The 20,902-nt window shown below is 45.4% G+C and overlaps 1 protein-coding gene across 2 annotated transcripts; it reads right to left on the minus strand.

The window, feature by feature from the left end:
- Nucleotides 1-65: 65 nt before the first annotated feature.
- SRRT (serrate, RNA effector molecule) lies at nucleotides 66-20,692 on the minus strand. Of its 2 annotated transcripts, none has more exons than XM_078607842.1 (19): nucleotides 20,563-20,692; nucleotides 16,879-17,038; nucleotides 15,843-15,971; nucleotides 15,067-15,201; nucleotides 13,581-13,769; nucleotides 11,374-11,543; nucleotides 10,403-10,563; nucleotides 9,402-9,513; nucleotides 8,716-8,864; nucleotides 7,949-8,010; nucleotides 6,855-6,933; nucleotides 5,861-6,055; nucleotides 4,747-4,911; nucleotides 3,952-4,105; nucleotides 3,529-3,722; nucleotides 2,864-3,047; nucleotides 1,346-1,435; nucleotides 858-948; nucleotides 66-406 (listed from the first exon to the last, which is right to left on the minus strand). In XM_078607842.1, exons 2-19 carry the CDS (start codon nucleotides 17,001-17,003, stop codon nucleotides 331-333), a joined length of 2,460 nt encoding a protein of 819 aa, XP_078463968.1. In that variant the 5' UTR covers nucleotides 17,004-17,038; nucleotides 20,563-20,692; the 3' UTR covers nucleotides 66-330. The 2 variants fall into 2 exon arrangements, with proteins under 2 accessions (XP_078463968.1, XP_078463967.1); XM_078607841.1 differs by having other exon boundaries at nucleotides 2,828-3,047.
- Nucleotides 20,693-20,902: the final 210 nt, after the last annotated feature.

Below are 20,902 nucleotides of genomic sequence, written 5' to 3' on the forward strand. Positions count from 1 at the left end.
TATCGACAACCTTCAAGATATAGGCTCGTTACACACAAGTAAAAAAAGTACGGACAAATTGTAGAAAAACTGAAAAAAATTATTTATTATTTTCTTGTACAGTCTGTTTCTGATGCAAGAAAGTTTCTTTTAAAATGTAACACAGACCACTGTTAACATTATGAAACAATGCTATGGTAAATACTTTACTCAAAAATATACTGCATAAGCATCCTATAGATTCGTGTTTAAGTGACTGCTACAACTACAACCGGACATTCTGTTTCATCACTGGCGTGACGCCAGACTACCTACCGCATACGGGAGTTGAGATGTTTCAAACATACTTCCTTAAAAGAAGTCTATATCATCAGGAGCATCCAGGTCTCTGTATTCAATGATAGCTCTTGGATCGCCCCTGGGTCCTCTGCAGACATAAACAATAACAGCCATATGTATTCATCTGCTGTGATGTTTGCACTGGCAAAAACAAACTGCACTATTTCCCAGGCTATGCAATCCTATCACAGACTGGGAAGCTCAAAAAAGGCTCAAAAACAGCCATCAAATCAGGTGGATAAAAATGCCCTTTTGGGCGGCATACGTTGGAGGGCTTTTTTAAAACTGTGAAACAGTACAAGTGTCCCGTCTTTGGTGGGCAGAATCGCTAACACATTCTTATGCACAGGTGACGGTGGTAAACAAGTGCAAATTCTCACAAAGCAAAAAGAGCGAACCAACGAGTGAAATTGTACAAGACGACAACTTCGTTTGTAAGTGCACCGAGGATCACAAACGAGGACATTACAAAAGAGGGTTAACGTAAAACACAGATCTGCGCGCCCGTAGAGTTGTTTTACATGAGTTGTGATTCGTACCGGCCTCGGGGCTTCCCAGGGAAACCGACAGCTTGGCCCCGATAAGGATCATAGCCACCTCTTCCGGCGAACTGAGGAGGGTATGGCGACGCTGTGGGAAGACGGAGAGGAGCCGACGGCATCATTAACAACACTGGTGCCTGGGTAGAAAGCCAGCTCAAATACCCAAGAAGTTTTAAAATGATTTCCTATTTAAACAAAATACCTATTTGTTTACTGCTATGTTTAGCCACATGAAGATTTTAAGATAAGTGTGGGTTAATTCTACGGCCCATGAGAAAATTAATTTCAAAGCCACTCTGAAACATATCAAATATTTATCACTCCATCATAGCTGCACTAGAGAGGGAGGCATATTTTCGATTCGGCAACAGGGTTTCTAATTTTATCATGCTTGGCCACATCTGTCATTTATTCTTTGGTCTGAAAGATTTATACTCTGGTGCCACTGTGATACAACCAAGCTGAGCATTCCAGGGCTTACTTACCTCCGTAACCCAAAAGGGGTGGCCTTGGCTGCCCAAATCCCATCATGCCTTGCTGCGGGTTTCCTGGAAAGCCCATGTTAGGACCCATTCCTATGGTTGGAGAAGAAAATGTACAATTGTATTGCATCGCATAATTTCACTTTTTATCACCAGTCATGTCATGAATCAACTGTATTAAACACTAGCTTTACTACCCGGCTCTGCCCGGGACTTGGATTAATTTCATATTCCCTTATATGTCACTGAAAAACCCTGAAAAAAATTGATGTTTGCAAGAAAGAAAAAAGCCGAAACAAATAAATTTTACTAAATGGAATGCTTTTCACTCAAGGAAAATCAACCTTAACCCACTTATACGCATGCTCGATTTTGGCAACTTGGGAAGGGAATGACGTGGCGAGCTGAAAATATCCGTGTTTACTTAGAAATTCCAGACAGCATAAGCTGTACAAATTTCATGACATCAGAGCTCAGCGTTGGAGAGTTTTTGCCGCTTCACACAAAGATGTATTTTATGCTTTATATTTAAGAGCGAGCTGAAAATAGTCGCGTTGACTTCGAAAATCGAGACAGCTACGCCGCGCATTTGTGCGGGATACACGGCCTACGTGGAGGGTTGGGGGGGGATGCGTGACGTCAGCAGGCACACTACGTGACGCTGCCGCATGCGGGTGACATCACAGATGTGACGTCACCGCTCACTTGCCATGCAATATATTATATCCATTATAGAGCCCCCCCCCCAAAACAAAAGTCTATGTTTATACTTTTTGCAGTGTACAGTCTGGAAATTACCCACATGCCAAATTTCAAGTTTGTAGCATGTTGGCAAGTATGCAAAACATTTAGAACAGACTCACATTCACACATTTCCCTTTTTTACATATATAGATAAGGATAGAGGCGTTCGCTCCTCTGTTCCCTCCGGTGATTCGATGAATTGTCAAAATTCAGAGTTAACGTCATATAGAGCCTTTCATGACCAATATTATAATGAACGAATTAAGTTTCTCTTGGGTTAGATCGTGTTGGTAAAATGTTACGTGTTTAACTATAACCCTCTACCACCCGACAGAGCTAATCATATCACGAATGATTAGGCGTATCAGAAAAACTAGAATGTTGAAAAGCGAGCTAAGTTTTTACAACTTTATACGACATTTCAATGGAGATGTCATTCAGCATCACCAGGCGTTAACACAATCTCAGCTTTCGTGTTACAAAGCTTCCTGATCTGGGTCACGGTTGCGATTAAGATTCAAGCATCACGTTAATTTAATCATGGCGGCGAATTTTAGTGCCTCTCAAGTGACGACTACGACAACCACTTTGCTCCAGTCGAGACGTCTCGTTAAAAGTATGACGCCTCAACTCTCGTTGCCACAAGTACATTCTCAGCCACCCCTTCGTGCATACAAGGCTGCGGTTAACGATGCAGTGCGGCTGCTGGTGAGGGGTGCGTGCAGAGGAAGGGGGGGGTACCGTGCAAGATTGGAGCGGGCGCGTGAGCGAACGAACCCGGGGAGCTGTGCACGCCAGGGGCGGGCGGCCCCGCATTGGGCGGCTGCGTGGACTTGGACTCAGGTGGCCCTGGCCTCTTCAGGTCCATGAGGTAGTTGTTGAAGAAGCCCACCTCTCGCTGCACCTCCCCCAGCTTGTCCGCGTGCTTGTTGAAGATGTGCTTGCGCACAAACTCGGGGCCCTGGCAGGCGGCATAAGCGGTCAAAGGTCAATGCGTTGCCCCCACCGCGGATTGACGAACGCCGAGCAGTGCAACGAGTCTTCACAAGCCCAGCTAGGTCATTGTTCCGCTGCTGACCTATACAGTATATCCTCTCTCGATTATCTTATTCATAACTGCTTTTCGGGTGATTTGATCTGGTCATATTTCTGCTGCAAGGCCCTCCACCAGCCAACAAGGCGAAAACAAATTAAATCGTTACATGTACAAAGCGTTTAACATGCCAATTAACCATTTGGGGGGGGTGGGGGCCTTTGTGATTTTCTCCTCGTGTGAATGTTTTCTCCAGGAACTCCATCATTTCCTGACACACCGAACAAAACACTCCTTCGAATGACAATACACAAACTTCTTAAACGAGCCCGCAGGTAAATATCTACAGGTTTACAAAGTGTCCCCCCCCACAACCAATTCCCGGGGCCGAAACGAAAGCGGCGCTTGCCTTGAATTTCTTTCCGCTGAGAGGGCAGAGCCACTTGTCCTTGCCGAGCTCCTGTGTGTTGCCCTGGACGTACTTCTCCACCTCCTGTTCTGGGTCCTTCTTGCCCATCTTGATGGCCTCCTCGGGCGTGGGGGTGTCCCGCGCGTTCAGCAGCGGCGCCAACCGCTCCTCCTGCTGCCGCTCGTACTCGGTGACTGCAAGCGGGGAGAGCGCACGCGCACACAACGTAATATACGTGTGTGCACACATACATTATTGTACACAGACACGTGACACACGTTACTACATACACATACACCAGACAACATGGGCACATACACACAGATGACAAATGTGCACAATGTACAACATGCACACGCACGTGGACACACAAATACGTACGCACGCACGCCACCCATGTCGCGACATGCGTGGCGCACTCACCCTCGTTGTGCGTGGCGCGGTTGGTGGGCAGCGGCCCACGCACGTGGATCATGCCGCAGCGGTTGGGCATCTCGTCCTCGTTCTGGTACTCGCACGCGTTGTAGTAGTCCACCGAGTGCACGATGCGCAGGTACAGCACCAGCCGGTCCAGCACCTGGGCGCGGGGGGTCGAGGGGTTGAGGGGGTCACAGCGTGGGGAGAGGCGGTCAGTGTAGGGAGAGGCAGGTGTGTACACGCACGGCGCCCTCCTGGTCATCCACTGTTGGGATGAGGGCCTCCCCACCTCCCCCATGCCAGATGCGGATCTGGTAACTACCCAGGACGAGGGGCAGTCCGAAAATGTCAGTTTTTTTTTTTTAAACGAGTGACCTAGATTAATTCAAACGGCATTCAATGTTCTGGTAGATATCAATAATCCACATGTTTTCAGGTTCTCAATGGAGGGGCACAATAAGCCCCACGCCATGCGGGAGCGGAAGGAAGCTTTATTTAACCATACTTCATCACGCTGGCCAGTGCGGATTGAGGGCACGGAGATGTGCAGCAGTACAATACATTTTGCTGCACTGACCTCTGCTGCCCACCGCATCTCCCCGCAAGCCCGTACCAACAACCTGTGCACGGCGGTCGCCCAACAAAGCACCGACTAGACTCGATTCTGTTCGATCCAATGAGACGCGGGTGACTATTTCGTAGTGAGCGTTAATACGAGTCGAACAAAAAAAAAACGACATTCGTCGGCTCTCAAATAAACTCCGCGACCTTCACCGCGATGGCGAGGAGGGCAAGGCTGACCTGTAGTAGCTTGCCATCCCTCTCCAGCGGCACGTCGGAAGTGCTGTCCTTGGGCTCGTCCGAGCCCGTGATGGCGTTCCCAAGCAGCTCGTCTTCTTCGGCGCTCACCTCCTCGATGAGGTAGTCCGTGATGTTCTTGAGGATCGGGTTTTGTGACGAAAATGGCTGCGGAGCGCACAAGTGTGTGTGCGCGCGCGATGATTGTGAGCGTGCGAGGGAGACATTGTCAAGGTGGAAAAGCGATAAAAACTTAATTTGTTCTTTTTAGAACGGTATGTTTTGAATTTGTGTTGAATGGGGGGTAGGAAATGAGTAATTAACTTTGTATTATACCCAGTAATTGTGAAATACATTAAGTGAATGGTTAACTTAACACGCAGATTTTCGCAGACACAATTATGATTTGGTCCGATCATTACGTGGCCTCACCCAAAAATCCATTATGAACCGCACAAATTAAATGTTGCCTTAATACTTGGCACTTTCGATAACTTGAACTTAGCTCATTAACAATGCATTGTTGAACACCAATGATTCAAGGAAGCCCAACTCGTTTTACGAGACACCGTACATCAAACCCGGTCCAGAGTTTGCCTTTTGTTGAACCTAATTCTGCTGAAATTATACACTCCCAGAAGGCCGTGCAGACGATGAGATGTTTCAAAAAGAGGTGAAAATAATGGGAAAGAGATGTACCGTCTATGTATTATGTTACATATATTCTCCACAATGACGCCAATGATTCTTCTTCCAATTGACATACATCAATTTCACTGCCTCCTCAAAAGACAATGATCCCAGTATAGCCTTAACATACTGTTGGGAGCAAGTGCTGTTATCGAGCACCTAGGAGTGGGTGGCCAGCACCACACCCGGCCACCTTTGTCTCCGTAGTGGCGATGTTTACACACCGCACCACGCACTCATTTGAAGCTGAGTCGACCTAGAGGAGGGCCCAGGACCGGTTCAGATAATCTTGACTGGTGTCGGCCGTGAGCGGCAATCGAACTCGGGTCGCCGGGTCCGTCGCGCAACGCACTGACCGCTAGACCACCGCTCCGCACACCCCTCCACCACCCCCACACCTTTTCCACGACAAAAAGGCCTCTCTTACCGCCAAGATGTCGGTGTCCTTGATGGGCTGGGTGGAACTCCACAGCTGCGCCTTCTGGTCGAGGGCTTGGATGAGTTTGGCCGCGAGGCGGATGTCATTGCGCACGACGGGCTTGTGCTGCGTGATGCCCTGCACGCCGCGGACTCGCCGCGCCAAGTCGCGGTTCACCACGGGGCTCAGCTCGCATTCCCGTAACTGCGGGGAGGAGATTCCGACGACGCCTTAGTTGTAAATTATCTCTTTTTTTTTGGTCAGGATTTAGTTTTCTTCTTCTCTTAACCACATGCGTGACGAGTATTTGGCTGCTACAAATGTCCACGTGATAAGCCACTTCGTTGGGCTATCATTTGTGAGCAGGTCGCTTCTGAAAAATTGCTTTCTATAGCTCAGTTGGTCTTACCTAGTGAAATAAAAAATGTAAATTTTAAATAATCCAAGTATATAACACCAAAGTTGTCACATGTGACTGCATAGCCATTTTCTGCATTCCACCGCTGGATGAGAGCTCTCACAAAAAAGGAAAAGTTCCCCACACCCCTGCTGCTATAGAACAGTCACTGCATGAGAGAATATTCCATTGACCTGAGCAGCGCACATTCTCATTGTCATGAAATGACTCAATGTACGTGAAGACACAAGAGCCCTTTTGCCAATCCGCTACTGGGATGATGAGGGCCTCCCACACACCATGAGGGTTCACGAGGGTTACACGACCATACTTCACCACACCGGTTGCTGTGCGTTTGTGAAGCTGGGGAGCGTAGATGCAGGACCATAATAAATAACAGAACAGATGTTTCTGCGTTTTCCTCTGCTTAGAATGTAGCCCCACAGCAGCCGACAATACCCTACCCAAACACTATCCATACTCAATCCTGCTTAGCTTCCGAGATTTTCAGCGATCGCGCGCACCGCCCCACAGTGGAATTCGGTCACAGACGTATAGGAAGTACGCAATCTAAAAATGATCGAAGCTACAACAGCGATGACGTACCCGGATATTCTGGAGGCTCCAGCAAATCTCTTTGATGTTTACGCTGCGCTCAAACGTCACCCAGCCTCGCCTGTAGAACCTACGGTGACAAAAACAACAGCAAACCTCACAGTTTAACACCGTTCATCACTGCAAGGGCAAGAGCATAAGAGCATTTTGAACATTCACCAGGCTACTGAAGCCGTCCACCGATTTACCAAACAACCACACATCGACCCATATGAACGTTGGTGATCAATTTCCCACAACGGGAAATAAGAACAAGCACTGCAAGGGACAACACTAGGCATGACATGGTGGGTCAATAACATCTATTAAAACAGATTATCATGGTTACAATGCACGCATTGAACCATGTAGTATAGGTTTTTACCTATTATAGTAATCAAAACCTATTACTATATTTTGCCACTAGTAAAGGAGGTCTCATAGTGTAATTGAACCATGTGTTTATGGATTGTTTTGTATTGGCATATGCTATTTGTAAATGACACCTGCAGACACATTTACAACGATGGTAAAAAGATCCAGTACTCTTAAAATCAAATTACAAGACTAATATTTGTGCATAGCAATATATATTTTTTATATATATGCTTAGAAAATGCAATGCGAATGAATACAATAATTAATAACAATTATTAACTAGAATTATTTCAACGGTGAAATAAAAAATTGTTGAGCAGGCTACCGCAATCAACCAAGCGCACGGCCAAATCAACTTCACACACAATCACCAGCACACGTAATTAGCAGTAAATGTTCAAGTTACACAGATTTCTTACATAACTTCACGACCTGCCACAAGTTTATTGTGCGTCTTACACTCCAGAGCGAATTACAATCCGGAGAAAATACGGTGTTAGATTTTTCCCTCTTTGGGGCGGTGCCATTGATGAACGTGGCGAGGTTTTGTTATTTGAACTTGCCGAGGCCATGCTGCATTGACGGAGCAACACGCAGAAGCAGATGTGCCCCTGTGGTCTCGAAGAACAAGGCGCATTAAGGAATAAGAGACAGATATATGAAGGAGAGATATTGTCCAGCGTGTCTATTTGGTTTTCGGACGGCACTATGTCGCAAGCAAGCCGTACCTTCGTTCAATCTGGGGGTCTGACAACGCGACTCGAACGAAGCCCGGGTATCGGCGACACAGCTGTGAACAGAGAGGGTGACGACCGTTGTTGTTAGCTCAAAGCACGCAGGGAGGGTCTGAGAGTGATGACGACGCTGCGATAGAACGTACGATACAGGGTCCACGATAATCATATTGTCCGTTTTTTCTAAACATCATTGCGTATCTTACTTCGTGAAAAAATATTTGTGAAATCACGAAACACAATAATTTGAGTTTTAAATATCTATATTACCCATTTAACATGCTTGGTTTTCTGCATCACAAATAAAGGCAAAATGTGAAGCAATTTATTTCATTATTTATTTCTGGTTTAATAGTGAAATCTGTAGCCGCATTTTATATTTTTAATGTAGGACTTATTTTACATCGTACGTAGCCAATTGTGCTAATCAGAGGTGCACGACTAAATCAAATGAAATACTTTACTGAAATTCCACAGTCTTGTCACCAACTAGTCCAAAACTAGTCAAGAATCACCACTGCCCTACGCACACCACGCCGACACACGGGTAATGGCCCACGACAATCGGAGCGTCGGGAAACTGCTGCATCGTCGCAACATTCTGACCCCGTGCCCCCACTGGACATGTGTGAAAAAGAGCTTTAATATAGCTCATTGGATTCCTCCTCCCCAGCGTAAATACAACATTTTGATTCTGCGAACGCAGCCGCCGACGCACAATCCCTGCAGCATCGACGGCTTCGCTCGCGGCGGCGACTCACGGCGACGATCTCGCTCTTGGGGATGTTGGGAGCGATGTTCCTCATGAAGAGCGAGCAGGTCCTGTGGAGGGCGCGCGGTTTGGCGGGGACGCCATCCTCTCCCTTCCTAAGCGACTCCTTCTCCAGGCCGTCCTCCCCCGCCTGCTTCTCTGTTGGGCGCGGGAAACGGGCGGAGGCTTTTGACGCCGGTCGGCTTGGATTGAGCCATCGCTATCGAGAGTATTGGGGCTTGTAACGACGCTTTTATTCCCTGATATGAAAGGTCTGTTAAGAGCCATACGTGCACCGAACGGTGCGTGCAAGAATTTATTCAAAACATTTGATTGGTGAATGTAAGGGTTCTTCAACCATATTGAACCACCCAGGCATATCTGACCTTACCGAGTTTGTTAATTTCAATGTTCTGCATAACTGATAATCACATGGAATAAGAAATTGACCCAACCCCGCACTGACCAGCGTGGTAAATTAAGGTAAAAATGAACTAGGGGAGGCCCAGGACCGGTTCAGATAATCATCAATGGTGTTGGCCGTGAGCAGGAATCAAACTCGGGTGGTCAGACATGTAGTACAGTACGCTAAACACTACACTACCGCTCCTACAAACATGACAATCCTCTACGTCTCACACACAGACACTCGACTTTTCAAGTCTGATCAAGGATAGTTGCGCTCTCGGATCTCACCACCATCTCCCGGTCCCTTTTTTCCATCCAGGTCCGATTCGGAGCCCGAAACGTTCCCTGCATCACGGCCCGGGCTCGCCGCAGAGCCTCCTCGCTTGCGCTTCCTGCTTCCCTGCAGGTGCCAAAGCAACGTTGGAGCAGAGGGGGAAGAGGAAAGGTACGGGGAATGACGACACAAATCAACATTGCAGCTCAAGTGGATAAAGCCTTTTTCATCCACTGCCATTAGTTCATCGCTGCCACTCTGTTGTCGGTGCCGATGCAATTCGTGCATCGGAGAAGCGACATCTGTGTAAAAGAGCTTCACAGCTCATTAGATTCCTCCAGTATAAATACATATTTTGATTCGGATTACAGCAAATGTAAATGCAACGGAAGTTACAGCAGACAGTATCGTATGAAGCCAGCTGATCTCTAAAGACACGTGCCAGTGTTGCGGTCCCAATTCCAGGGTCTACCGTTATCTTCTTTCCCTGCTCTTTAAAGCATCACAATTCCAGTCAGTTCTGTCAACCATCATTGACATCATCATGGGACCTTCTTTGCCAGTACCAAAATATGAGAATAGGTTTTCCCGTTTTTTCTGGCAACAAAACAGCTGTTGAGATGTTAAAGGAATCATGTCTGCATTAACCACAATACTTTTGGTCAAAATGCAAACGCCTTTTGGAGTCCTCTGGTCTAACACCATTTGGGACGAGGCTCAAAAGAAAGCTGTCTCTGGTATGGACCAATCCAGTTGCAAACACAATGCATATATTATCAGAGTATGTTTTTTGTTTGCATTCTGACCACTAGCATTGTGGTTAATGCAGACATCATTCCTTGTAAAAGGTTTCAGTTTGGTGTTTTAACATCTCAACACACCTGTTTTGTTGCCAGAAAAAAGGGGAAAACCTATTATCATCATTGACATCCATTTCATTGTTTTGCGAGAAGCACAACCGGCACTTTCCCGATGCGAATAAAAACCAAAGGTTGAGACCGGAGAATGAACCAACCTTTCCGGAGTCTGCCACTTCCTTGCTGGACTCCGACATCTTCTTGTCTACCTCGGACAGCTTGCGCAAGTCCTTGCCATCGTTCTCCACTTTCCCATCGTCCTCAGGCTGGTCCACAGTTTGCAGGTCCAGGTCAGTGCCACCCTCCATTTTTATCACCGCTGCCCCCGAATAGAAATGAAGGGATTACATGTTTTTAAATCCTTTATATTAAGTTCACTTGCTTGCGCGCTTACGACAGTGCAAATCTTTCGGTCGTTTTTTAACCCACTTCCCGTGATCTAATCGAGCTGACATTTTGCACACAGACTCGTTGTGCGTGACAATTTATTTTCATGAAATTTTTTTTCCATAACTTTACACTTTTTTGGAAAAAAATAATCATATTTAATTACCAATTGCTTAATGGTGGCAGGCAATCATCTGACCCATAGGTGGCAGCCATCTCAAGCCAGAGGACGAGAGGGCTCTAGCCGCCACGCATATAAAGGATTTATAGTGAAAAACTTTGTTTTTACGGGTTAATTTTTATTTTTACAATCGTCCTCCATTTTTGCAATCAGCATCGTAAGAATACGTTTACAGAATCAGAATATTTATTTATACCGGAGCAATCCGATGAGCTTTAAAGCGCTTTTTCACAGATGTCGAATAGGTTTACGTTTGTTACTCCAAATTAAGAGAATGTGGGGTTTCTACGCTATACATCAGGGGGATGAGCAACGGACACAGCTTGCGTCGAGTTGCAACAACCGAAACCCAACTGTGCTCCAATACCACCATGAAATTAGTGTTGCACGAGCCAATCGGAGACTGCCCAATTATTCAGGCTCTGAATATTTATTGATATTAGTGGAATCCGATGAGTTATAAAGCTTTTTTTCACAGATTTCCAGTAGTAGTATTATTATTCAGCTCCTCTCTTCCGGCCCGCAGGCTTCCAACGTCGACCGCCCCCGGCCTGCAATTACCTGCGTCGAGGACGCGTATGATCTGCTCTGATTTGTCTATGTCCAGGGAGATGCTGTTGAACCAGCCGCCCTCCAGCAGGAAAGTGAACGCCTTGAGCCGGTGCTGCAGGGCACTGGCCGCTTCGTGCTTGCGCTTGGCTGACTCCTCGGGGTGGTATTTCACGCGGAACCTGCGAAAACGGCGAAAGCGACATCAGCCTCGCGCCGCGACGAACCAGCGCCGCCAAATTCCTGATCCAGAAAAGGGAAGAAGCACATTTTATTTTACAGCCGAGAAAAAATGAACACGACACAGTTATTATCCATAATGTCTCTTACGAATGATGTAATAAACGATCACTTTTTTAGCGTAGTCGTTAAGTATTTAAGCTCAAAGCTGAAGCGCAAAAAATATGAATGTTGCTTACATTTAAAAACGCCAGCAAGTTAAGTAAGATTTCAAATTATTTCTTAAAAATCATACTTTAATTTTTTGCAATCTCAGGTAAGCGTAAAACACATTTGCAAATCAACAATTGGAAATTCAACTGGGTAGAAACAAAAGCACATTCGGCGATTATTGTTACGGCACATTTCACATATCTATATTGATTTACTTAGGCCATTAGTAGAAAAAAAATGTAAACAAAAACTAAAAACAGAAACGAAATTTACAGGACGTGTTACCTTTTTTCCTGCAATATTTTGTAAAATGGGCATTTTATTTGTTAACAGTAACTTCCACACATCACTTTACAACTTTTGGGGCTTCCAAAGCAAATCTTCACGAACAGGGCGAGGCTGAGCCAATCACGTTGCTTCTTTCTCAGAGCGGTGCAACACGAGCGAGCACCAACCAGTGACATTTTCGGTCCCTAAGCCTATCTCCCTAAAACCACTGTAACCAATCTAGCCACTGCATTGTGCGCAGTGCCACTATCTAAACTACGAGTCCGTTCAGGGTGTCTCTTCCTTTCCACCTTGTTCTTTTGGAGGGAGGAAAGTTGTGTTAGTGTGAACAATGTCGGCAACACAAGAAAAGGGTGCATAAAACACAAGAGCACAACATCATGTACCAAAAAATCAACATTCAAAATTCACATCTCTACGTAAATGCACACTTAACCCGGTGGCAATGCTACGATGGAACATTAGAGCATAAGTGCTAAAATATATATTTTTACGTAACTTAGAAGTAACAATGCCAACGATTCATCGATTACTATCAACTTTAAAGCTCGTATTCCATGCAAAAGATCCTGTATCTGAGAAACGATGATTTTCTATTTGTATACCTTGTACGTAATTGGGTTCTCATGATCTCTGCAGCCACCAGTTGCCACAATGTCATAATTTATTTTCCAATATAATCACGCCCTTGATTTGCGACAATTCATCAAATCATTGGAGGGATGAATGCCGCACTCCAAATAACGATGGCACCAAGACAAAACTACTCTGGGCAGTTGAATCTTACAAATTAATTACTGCAATATTGCCCAGCACGTCAAGTGATGGTATAATTGCTCTTGTAAAATAGTTATATAAACTTTAACCTTGAATACAACTATGAACAAGTGGTCAGTTTGCATTGGAGCTCATTAAAGCATGTACAATATTTGATCACGATGCATTATATCACGCTGTAAGTTGCAATGTTCACTAAAAAATACAACTCAGGTGGTGGATACATGAATATCACAGCACAGCACAAACCACAGCACGTAACTTGAATCTGTTCTTTTTGACAAAAACATTGTTCAAACAACAACGGTGAAACAAAATGAAATGAATTGATGTTTCCATCGTTCACGCTTCCCAACTACAGATAAAAGCATAAATGCATTAGCTGTCTATCCGCCCATCCGTAATGAGGGAGCATGATAACTATGACACAAAACTGAACGTAACTTTAGCAGAGGTGTGTTGCCCATTAGGAACTGAGCCTATTGAAAAGCTGGCCAATGTGATCAAAAGCCATGCACAACATTTAAGAGACAAAACCAGAGCAAAAATAATCAATTGCAAGTAAGCTGGCCTGACCACTAACACTTGCCTTCTGCACTGTCAATACATCCGAGCACAAATTGACGTTAAAAAGCATTACATAATGCGCGTTGGACATGATTATTTCTTAACTTTTCAAGTCAGTATTTGAGAGCCAGTGCCGCTGAGTAAGTTTTAAAGTGTCAAAACCGCGTGCCAAAACCGGCCAATGAGCCGCTTACCATTCCTCGTCCTTGTGTGCCATGAAGAACTCGTGCAGCTGCTGGCGGCGGAACTCGATCTTGTAGTTGTTGTAGCGACGCACTGCCTCTGTCTCGTCCACCGACTCGGCTATGGACAGCAGGAACTCCTTGAAGGTCTTCATGATGGGGTAGGCCGGCGGGGCCTCCACCTCGGGCACGGCGCCCACCCTGCGCGTGAGACGCCGCAGGAATTTGATTATTTTTTTTAAAGATCCACAAAAGCCTCAATTAATCTAAGTGCTCTGTTTTCAGAGGTTCCTGGCACGTTTAGCCGATTCTGAAAATTAGCGGGTTTCCGACTCACTTTTTGTTTCAATAAGTTCGGTTTATTCAGTGATGGTCAATCCCACTGCCGGATGAACATCTCCCCAAGCTGCCGCCAGCTCACGTGATCGTGCGGTGTTTAATATGCCAACTATCACGCACATGAACCGATTCATCGCTCCATATCCACGGTGAACGTCTTCTTGGACACGTTTAATTTATTGACTGCCACTCCAGTTTTATTTGTTGGCCACTGGCCATCATCCTTTCTATGAACGTGTCCTGCCCAATCCGGCTTAACAGTTTGAATTATTTTAGCAACCTGCAAATGGTCTCTGAACTCACATGTTCCTCTTTCCGTATCTCAATAATTGCCAGAATGCATCTCCTCAATGATTCTTTGTGTACATTTCAGATTGTGTTCCATTTTATTTGTCCGTGTCCACGTTTCCAATTCATGTTCGAGTAGGTAAAACGCGCCGACTAGAAATTCACCTACATTACACATTGGTAAGCTGCTTTCATGACCAATTTTGCACTTTCCAAAAGCAATCCAAGGCCGCAGTATTATAAAACGGATGGCCTTTTAATATGTACACTTTCATCCACCACTTTTCAATGCAAATGTTATGAAAATGTGTTTTTACAGTTACAAATAATAAAACGAAGAATGCGTGGTGACTTATTTAACCCTGTGATGACACGAGCACACAAAGAGAACGTAATTTTTAGCAACAGCTGCACTGCAAAGGTTTGGCTGCCTTCCAGTTTTCCATGAGAGCCTCTGAATTTAGTGTATTGATGACAAAGGACCCGAGGAGCGTCATGAGTCACTCCGATTCCCAAACGCCTAATACATTGTTACCACGGTGTTGAAGTCTATCATCACTACACGTTTGAAAAGCACTCAACTTTGTGACGCAAGTTACGCCAAGTTGGAGCGAGGAATCACGCCACATTCTTTTTTCATGGCAAGTGAAATAGCTTCTCTTATGTCATTAACAACCAGAATTAATTAACATTTTCAGACAAGGGCAATACAAGACAGACAAAAAAAAGCACAAAAAAGAACATTGTTTCATGCAAGTAAAGGACCAAAGTGCACTACAGCTAATCACAAAAGCATTTATAATTGTTCCACAAACACTCTGTCCCGACTGCCAATGCGACGCTGTGAATAGGGTTGTACATGCCCCATTACCGGTTTGGGATAGGGTTGTGCGGCTGCGGCATCATGTGCGCTTCCGGTGGGCACCAGGGGGGCGGGGGTCCATAGTTGGGGCCCCCTCCGTAGGGCATGTCATACCCACCACGGAACACCTCCCCGTGGTCGTCCCTAGTCAAGGGGAGAAAGGGGGGGGGGGACCTTCAAGATTTATTGCCCGACCAACACTCGGCTAAGGTCACAATGCGAAACTTCCCATGCAGCTCTGCTTACAGCAAACACTGCGAGGACAATCGACGCGTCAGGAGTTGGATGTCGTGTGCTTAATTCAGCAACGTAAATATGCCCATCTGTTAACTGGTAGACACACAACTTGGACAACCAACAGGCACTCTACTTAGCATTTATGTGACCCGAAGTTGAACGGAAGACAAAATAAAACGTCCAAGATAGGGCCCAATGCATTTTTTGTTTTCTTTTCTGCAATTATTCATTATAAAACAATTCAATCAAATCATTCCAGGTACGGTACAGTCTATTACTATTATGGACACCAATTTAATTTCCCATAATAATAATTTACAGCCTTTTATCAATCCACTGCTGGATGAAGGTCTCCCCCACGCAGTGTCAGTCATGGAAATTGTGAGAAAGTACTTCACGACGCTGGACATTGTGCAGGTTGGTGAAGGAGGCGCCCAGAATACCATTGATGATTAAAATCGCTGCGGTTTGAAATCGAAACGTCAGACTGAAAAAGTCACGGGACAACACCAACGCACATCGTCCCTCTCTCTCTCGTTTACACGCACCAGTCTCTGCGCATGCGTTTCTGTGGGGGGCTGATTTCCCTGCGTGTCGGAGTGAAGCGTTCCCTCCGCCCGCGGTCGTAGTCTCTGTAGTCTCCTCGCCGGCTGCGATCACGACCTCGATCCCATTCCCTGCAAGGCAAGACACATCGCTTTTGTTTTTACCTCTTTTGACACACTGTACAACCGTGCCCAGCCAGCCTGGCACAACTCAGGTGGAGCCAGATTGTTTTTCAACTGAAAACACAGAGCGCCGTGCCACTGAAATCATACGTATCGAACGAGTCATATTCATGTCAAATGCAAGGATGCGTAATTCACCCCACCCGTGGCCCTGCTTTGCCATGAACCAAATTCAGATGTCTTGTGAGGCCAGAGACTCGCGGTTTGCTTCTAATTCGCATTGGCAAACAGCCGGTGAAAAACGACCTGTACCGCGAGGACCCCACGCTGGCACTCCTGAAAATGAATCTTGAAGATTCACATACACTTAGCTCTAGATCATCTGTGGATGGACTATCTGGGTTTAAGATAAACCGTGCTTGCAAAACAATATATAAATTTACGCTTGCGCTGTTTTAAATCATTATAGCCGATCCTCACTGATCGAGGTTCAATGAGTTGGTTCGCATGCGACTGCAACCACGCATACACATCGACAAGATGCAATTAAAACAGATGACACGTTTTTCGTCTACGCTCCCGTCTCTACATTTTCACACTATAAGCCACTTTGTGTAGCTATCATTTTTGGCCAAGTCGCTTCTGAAAAATAACTAATAGCTCAGTGGGCTTTATCTGGCAAGATAAAAATAGCATTTTCCTAACATAAAAATTGCATAGTTTAAGTATTTTTTTGTGATATGCTTACCTTTTCTATACTTTTCTCCAGGATGAAATAAATATTCGATCCCACACAGGTAGGCAAATATATTTTAAATCGTAATTCACACGTTTTCCTAAATGTGTGCGTTTAACTTTATTCCAAACTCTAACGGCACATACCACCGGCTGGCTCTAAGGAGACGGCCGTGCGTACCTCTCGTTCCAGTCGTCTCCTCCTCGCCGCCGGTCGTCGCGCTCTCGCGAGCGGTCGTAGTCACTGCGCTCACGTCGGAACTTATCCCTGCGCCGCCGGTCGTACTCATCATCGCTGTCCCCCATGGTAGGCGGCCGGTATCAGGCACACGCACCGCAGTCTGCAAGAGTGTGGGGGGGGGGGCAAAACAGGATTTTGCAGCACGTGTTCAGATTGGGCAAACAACCAGGCAACATTTGCATCCTCTGCTTCATGGTGAGACAATGAGAAGATAAGAACACTGCTCTGGCCAATTTTTATACAGATTCTAGAATTCTGACCAATGACACTTGCACTCCAATCTCATACATTGCAACTTGGATGAACAATTAATTTGCAGTATTACAATCATTCAATGGCATCCTTCAGTCAACAGCAGACAATGGAAATTTCAGCTTAGAATTTCCAAATAACATGAAAGACTTGACTTAGTTTGAATTAAATTTCCCATGATGGCTAATCTGTTTCCAGGAGTGGCTTTTACAACCATCACTGGAAATGCAAATCAAACTTAGCCACGTCATTAACATTAAGAGAAAATGCAAAGCTGAAAATTCCATTGCGTTTGCTTATACACACACGCATATCAATCATGTAAACGACAACAAACAACACAGAATTCCACCTCCAGAAAAATGTCATGGGAGGCATGCACACCCACAAATCTACAACATGAACCAACGTGTGTGCATATAACAGCAGCACGCGCATACATTATGAAACCCGTCAAAACCAGCAGAACGTAACCTTTCGCACAATCCAGCAACAATGTGTTCTGAACACATCTTGCCTCACCCTCACTCAAGCCCCTCGTGAAACAAATCTAATCCCAGTACACTCTGTCTTTATGACTGTACTGACATTCAACCACATCCAAGCAGAATCATATAAATCTAACACCAATGTCTTGTACTAAAAAAAATAGATTTCCAACACCTATACTTTGCAATGTGTGGCTCTATACACAAGCAAACACAGGCATCCTTATTATTGGTTATTTCGGTAAAGGCACGTAGAAGGGAAATAATAAAATAAAAAATATATAAAACAATAAAAATTCTCACGACGTATCGACTGCAACACAAGCAATCATCATCAGGTGTGAAATCCACAGGCATCCTTATTTAGGGTTCAAATTGAATATAAAGTGCTGTAAAGATGCATATGAAATCCAATCTTATATTGTAGCTATAGTATGTAATAAAGCTGTCTGTTCCAGGCTGTGTAATACAAATGTCAAGCTTCATTAATAACTACACCAATCGTTAAAATCAAACCGTGGTGGAGAAGAATAGGTCCTGATACAACGTACCATTGATGTATGAACTTCTTTTGTACAGTACGTGGCCAACCGCGCTCATCGGAGGTACGAGGTAAGGACACTTGCCAGAAATCAAATATTAATTTACATTTACAGGGCAAAATTCACCCCTTGATCTCAGTGCTCCATGCACAAACGTATTAATGTTTCCGCGTATTAGGCATTAAGTTAATTTAATAAATGCATTATAAAAATACATGTATATCATGTTTATACTGAGAGTTTGTTGCAGCTGTGTCCAGTACAGCACTTTGAGATCCTTGATAATAAGCGCTACATAAATTGAATTGTTATTAAAGTTAGGAAATATGAATACTAAAAACGCCAGAGTCCACTGTTCATACATGGGAATGGTATGCCAGGCGAAACAGGTCTTGAGAAGAACTGAACAGAGCTCGTGAGCTCGCCTGGTCTAACCGCTGTACTGCAACACCGCTCTCGCAGGTGAATGGCAGTCACACGCCGTGCACACAAAGCCACACATGGACTCCCGCCCCATTAAACTCGTTATCCAATGGCGAAATGATTGCCGGCAAAATTGCCAAGCGCAATCACCGCCGCGGTATTTCCACCGCCCACTAACCCCCAACCTGCTAATATCTCATTGACCTCCACGAATTTTACATCATTCTGATCCCAGCCCCCAAGCTGCCCCGAGACAGTCACGTAGGTAAAAATAAATAAATTAAATCACGACGTTTCGGAGGCAACACAAGCTTCCGTCTTCAGGTGTAACCGTCACAGTAAAATTACCGTATCAGTAATTACTGTCGTGATTTAATTTATTTTAATTTTTTACCTACGTGACTTTACCGAAAAAAAACAAAAGAGTATGAATCCTTGCAGACACGAAAACTTAAAATCTACAATTAATGCCCCGAGAGTGCTTTGCGAACAATTGGGGCGGGGGAAACGTCCAATCGGATGTGAAGACGGAGGCGCACGTGACGCATACCGCCACGCGCTTCCCGCACCTGACAAGACAATGGCGGTAAACCCCGATGCCGCATGACTGGATTTCCTGACGCATGGCACTTCAAAAAGCCTTCCGATTGCTTTACTGATATACATAATTAATTGTTATCGAGTGACCAGCAAGGATGGACTGCGTAATATAGTGACTGTCAAGTAAACTGGTGGCTCGTACCAGGCCCCTACCCCCATCCATAATTAATCAATTAACCGCTAGACCAATTATTTTTCAGCATACGCACTAATTAGTCAATGCTTGCGCTTGACTGGCAAGAGACAACTCGGTCACCCAAGTTGCCATAGATCATTGTTCGTGCAATGCAGGCAATAATCGCCTTGAAATTGCCTGAACGCCCACCCCACCACTGCATATATACTCCACATGTCCGCACACCCACAACCCACAGACATGACATTCGCCACAGATATCCTCACATCCACCAACAAAACGCACAACCTTGCCACTGCAGTACTTACGTATACGATTGTTTTTTTAGCAGTACAGTACTTACAGAAAATACGTGCACTATCCACAACAGATCTAACCCACGCGCGCTGTACTGTACATCTCATTCATACACATCCAGACGTCGACATCGCTGCAAGAGTTTCGAATGGTCATTTCGTTCTATGACAAAACGACCAAAGGCACAACTCGAATTGCAAGCGCACGCAAACCTGCTAGCACAATCCCCATGCAGGTTATGACAGCGTCGCTTACACACAATTGCAATACACACGTATGGCCGTGCACATTGTCAATCCACTGCTGGATGAGCGCCTGAGGCTTCATTTAACCATACCACGCTAGTAAGCGTGGTCGAAGGCGGGAGCATAGAAGTACAGTGGAACAATGAATTCCGCTGCTGCACTGGGTCGACAAAGGGTACGAGTGTAAGCGAGTGAGATTATGTAAAGAGTTAAGTGTGTAACCACACACATAGGCCTGGAACTAGCAAAACGCCGAAACCGCGCTTTCAGCATCTCACGATCACCACGTCTAAGCTGCAGTAATTCATCGTCAGCAGCAGCAAGAACGCACAGAAACGAACATTAAGCGGCGTTACAAATTACCGTGCCGATTCGCACGGGTTGCATGTTGTTGTTTATTTTTAAACGTTATAAAGAGAAAATGTGACAAAATATTGGGGCCTTCGCGTTTAGGCCCGCCCAGGAAAATGATCGTATTAAACAAAAACGTCAACCGATTATTTAAACAAATCTGAATGATCACATGTTAAAACACGGACGATGCGTGTGAAGTGCCGTGTTTTTTGTTATATATAAAGGTGTTTAATTCGTAACGATAATAATCGGCTAATTGTCGCCTTCGCCTCTCTTGCTCCACTAACCTGAGCAGCGAGGCCCAACGTGTAAGGAGAATCCCTGAGCAGATGTCCCGTGCGTGATGACGTCACGCCATTGGTGACGATCCGTGCGCGATGACGCCACGGGGCAGATTTCATTGCGCGATGACGTAGTTTTGGCGAACCGTGGGTTAAATACGCGGTGACGTCTTCGCGCAAGCACCCCCGCCCCCTACATCCTTCTACGTGATGACGCGTCGCGGCGACGCCCAACGCGTTAAGGAGAATCCCTGAGGAGACGTTCTGTGCGTGATGACGTCACGCCATCGAAGTTATCGCGTGAAGACGTACAAAGGCATCACGCGGCTTTTTACGAACCGGGGTT

This window comes from Lampetra planeri, chromosome 28, assembly GCF_965212315.1.
Source record: "Lampetra planeri chromosome 28, kcLamPlan1.2.h2, whole genome shotgun sequence".
Lineage (NCBI taxonomy): Eukaryota > Metazoa > Chordata > Hyperoartia > Petromyzontiformes > Petromyzontidae > Lampetra > Lampetra planeri.

Bases quoted from the DNA above. Each gene is read 5' to 3' on its own strand.
- SRRT (XM_078607841.1), bottom strand. From the start codon at position 17,003: ATGGGGGACAGCGATGATGAGTACGACCGGCGGCGCAGGGATAAGTTC. The intron at 9,514-10,402 runs GTTGGTTCATTC...TGGCACCTGCAG, and splicing joins AAGTGGCAGACTCCGGAAAG to GGAAGCAGGAAGCGCAAGCG. The intron at 6,056-6,854 runs GTACGTCATCGC...TCCTCCCCGCAG, and splicing joins GGAGCCTCCAGAATATCCGG to TTACGGGAATGCGAGCTGAG.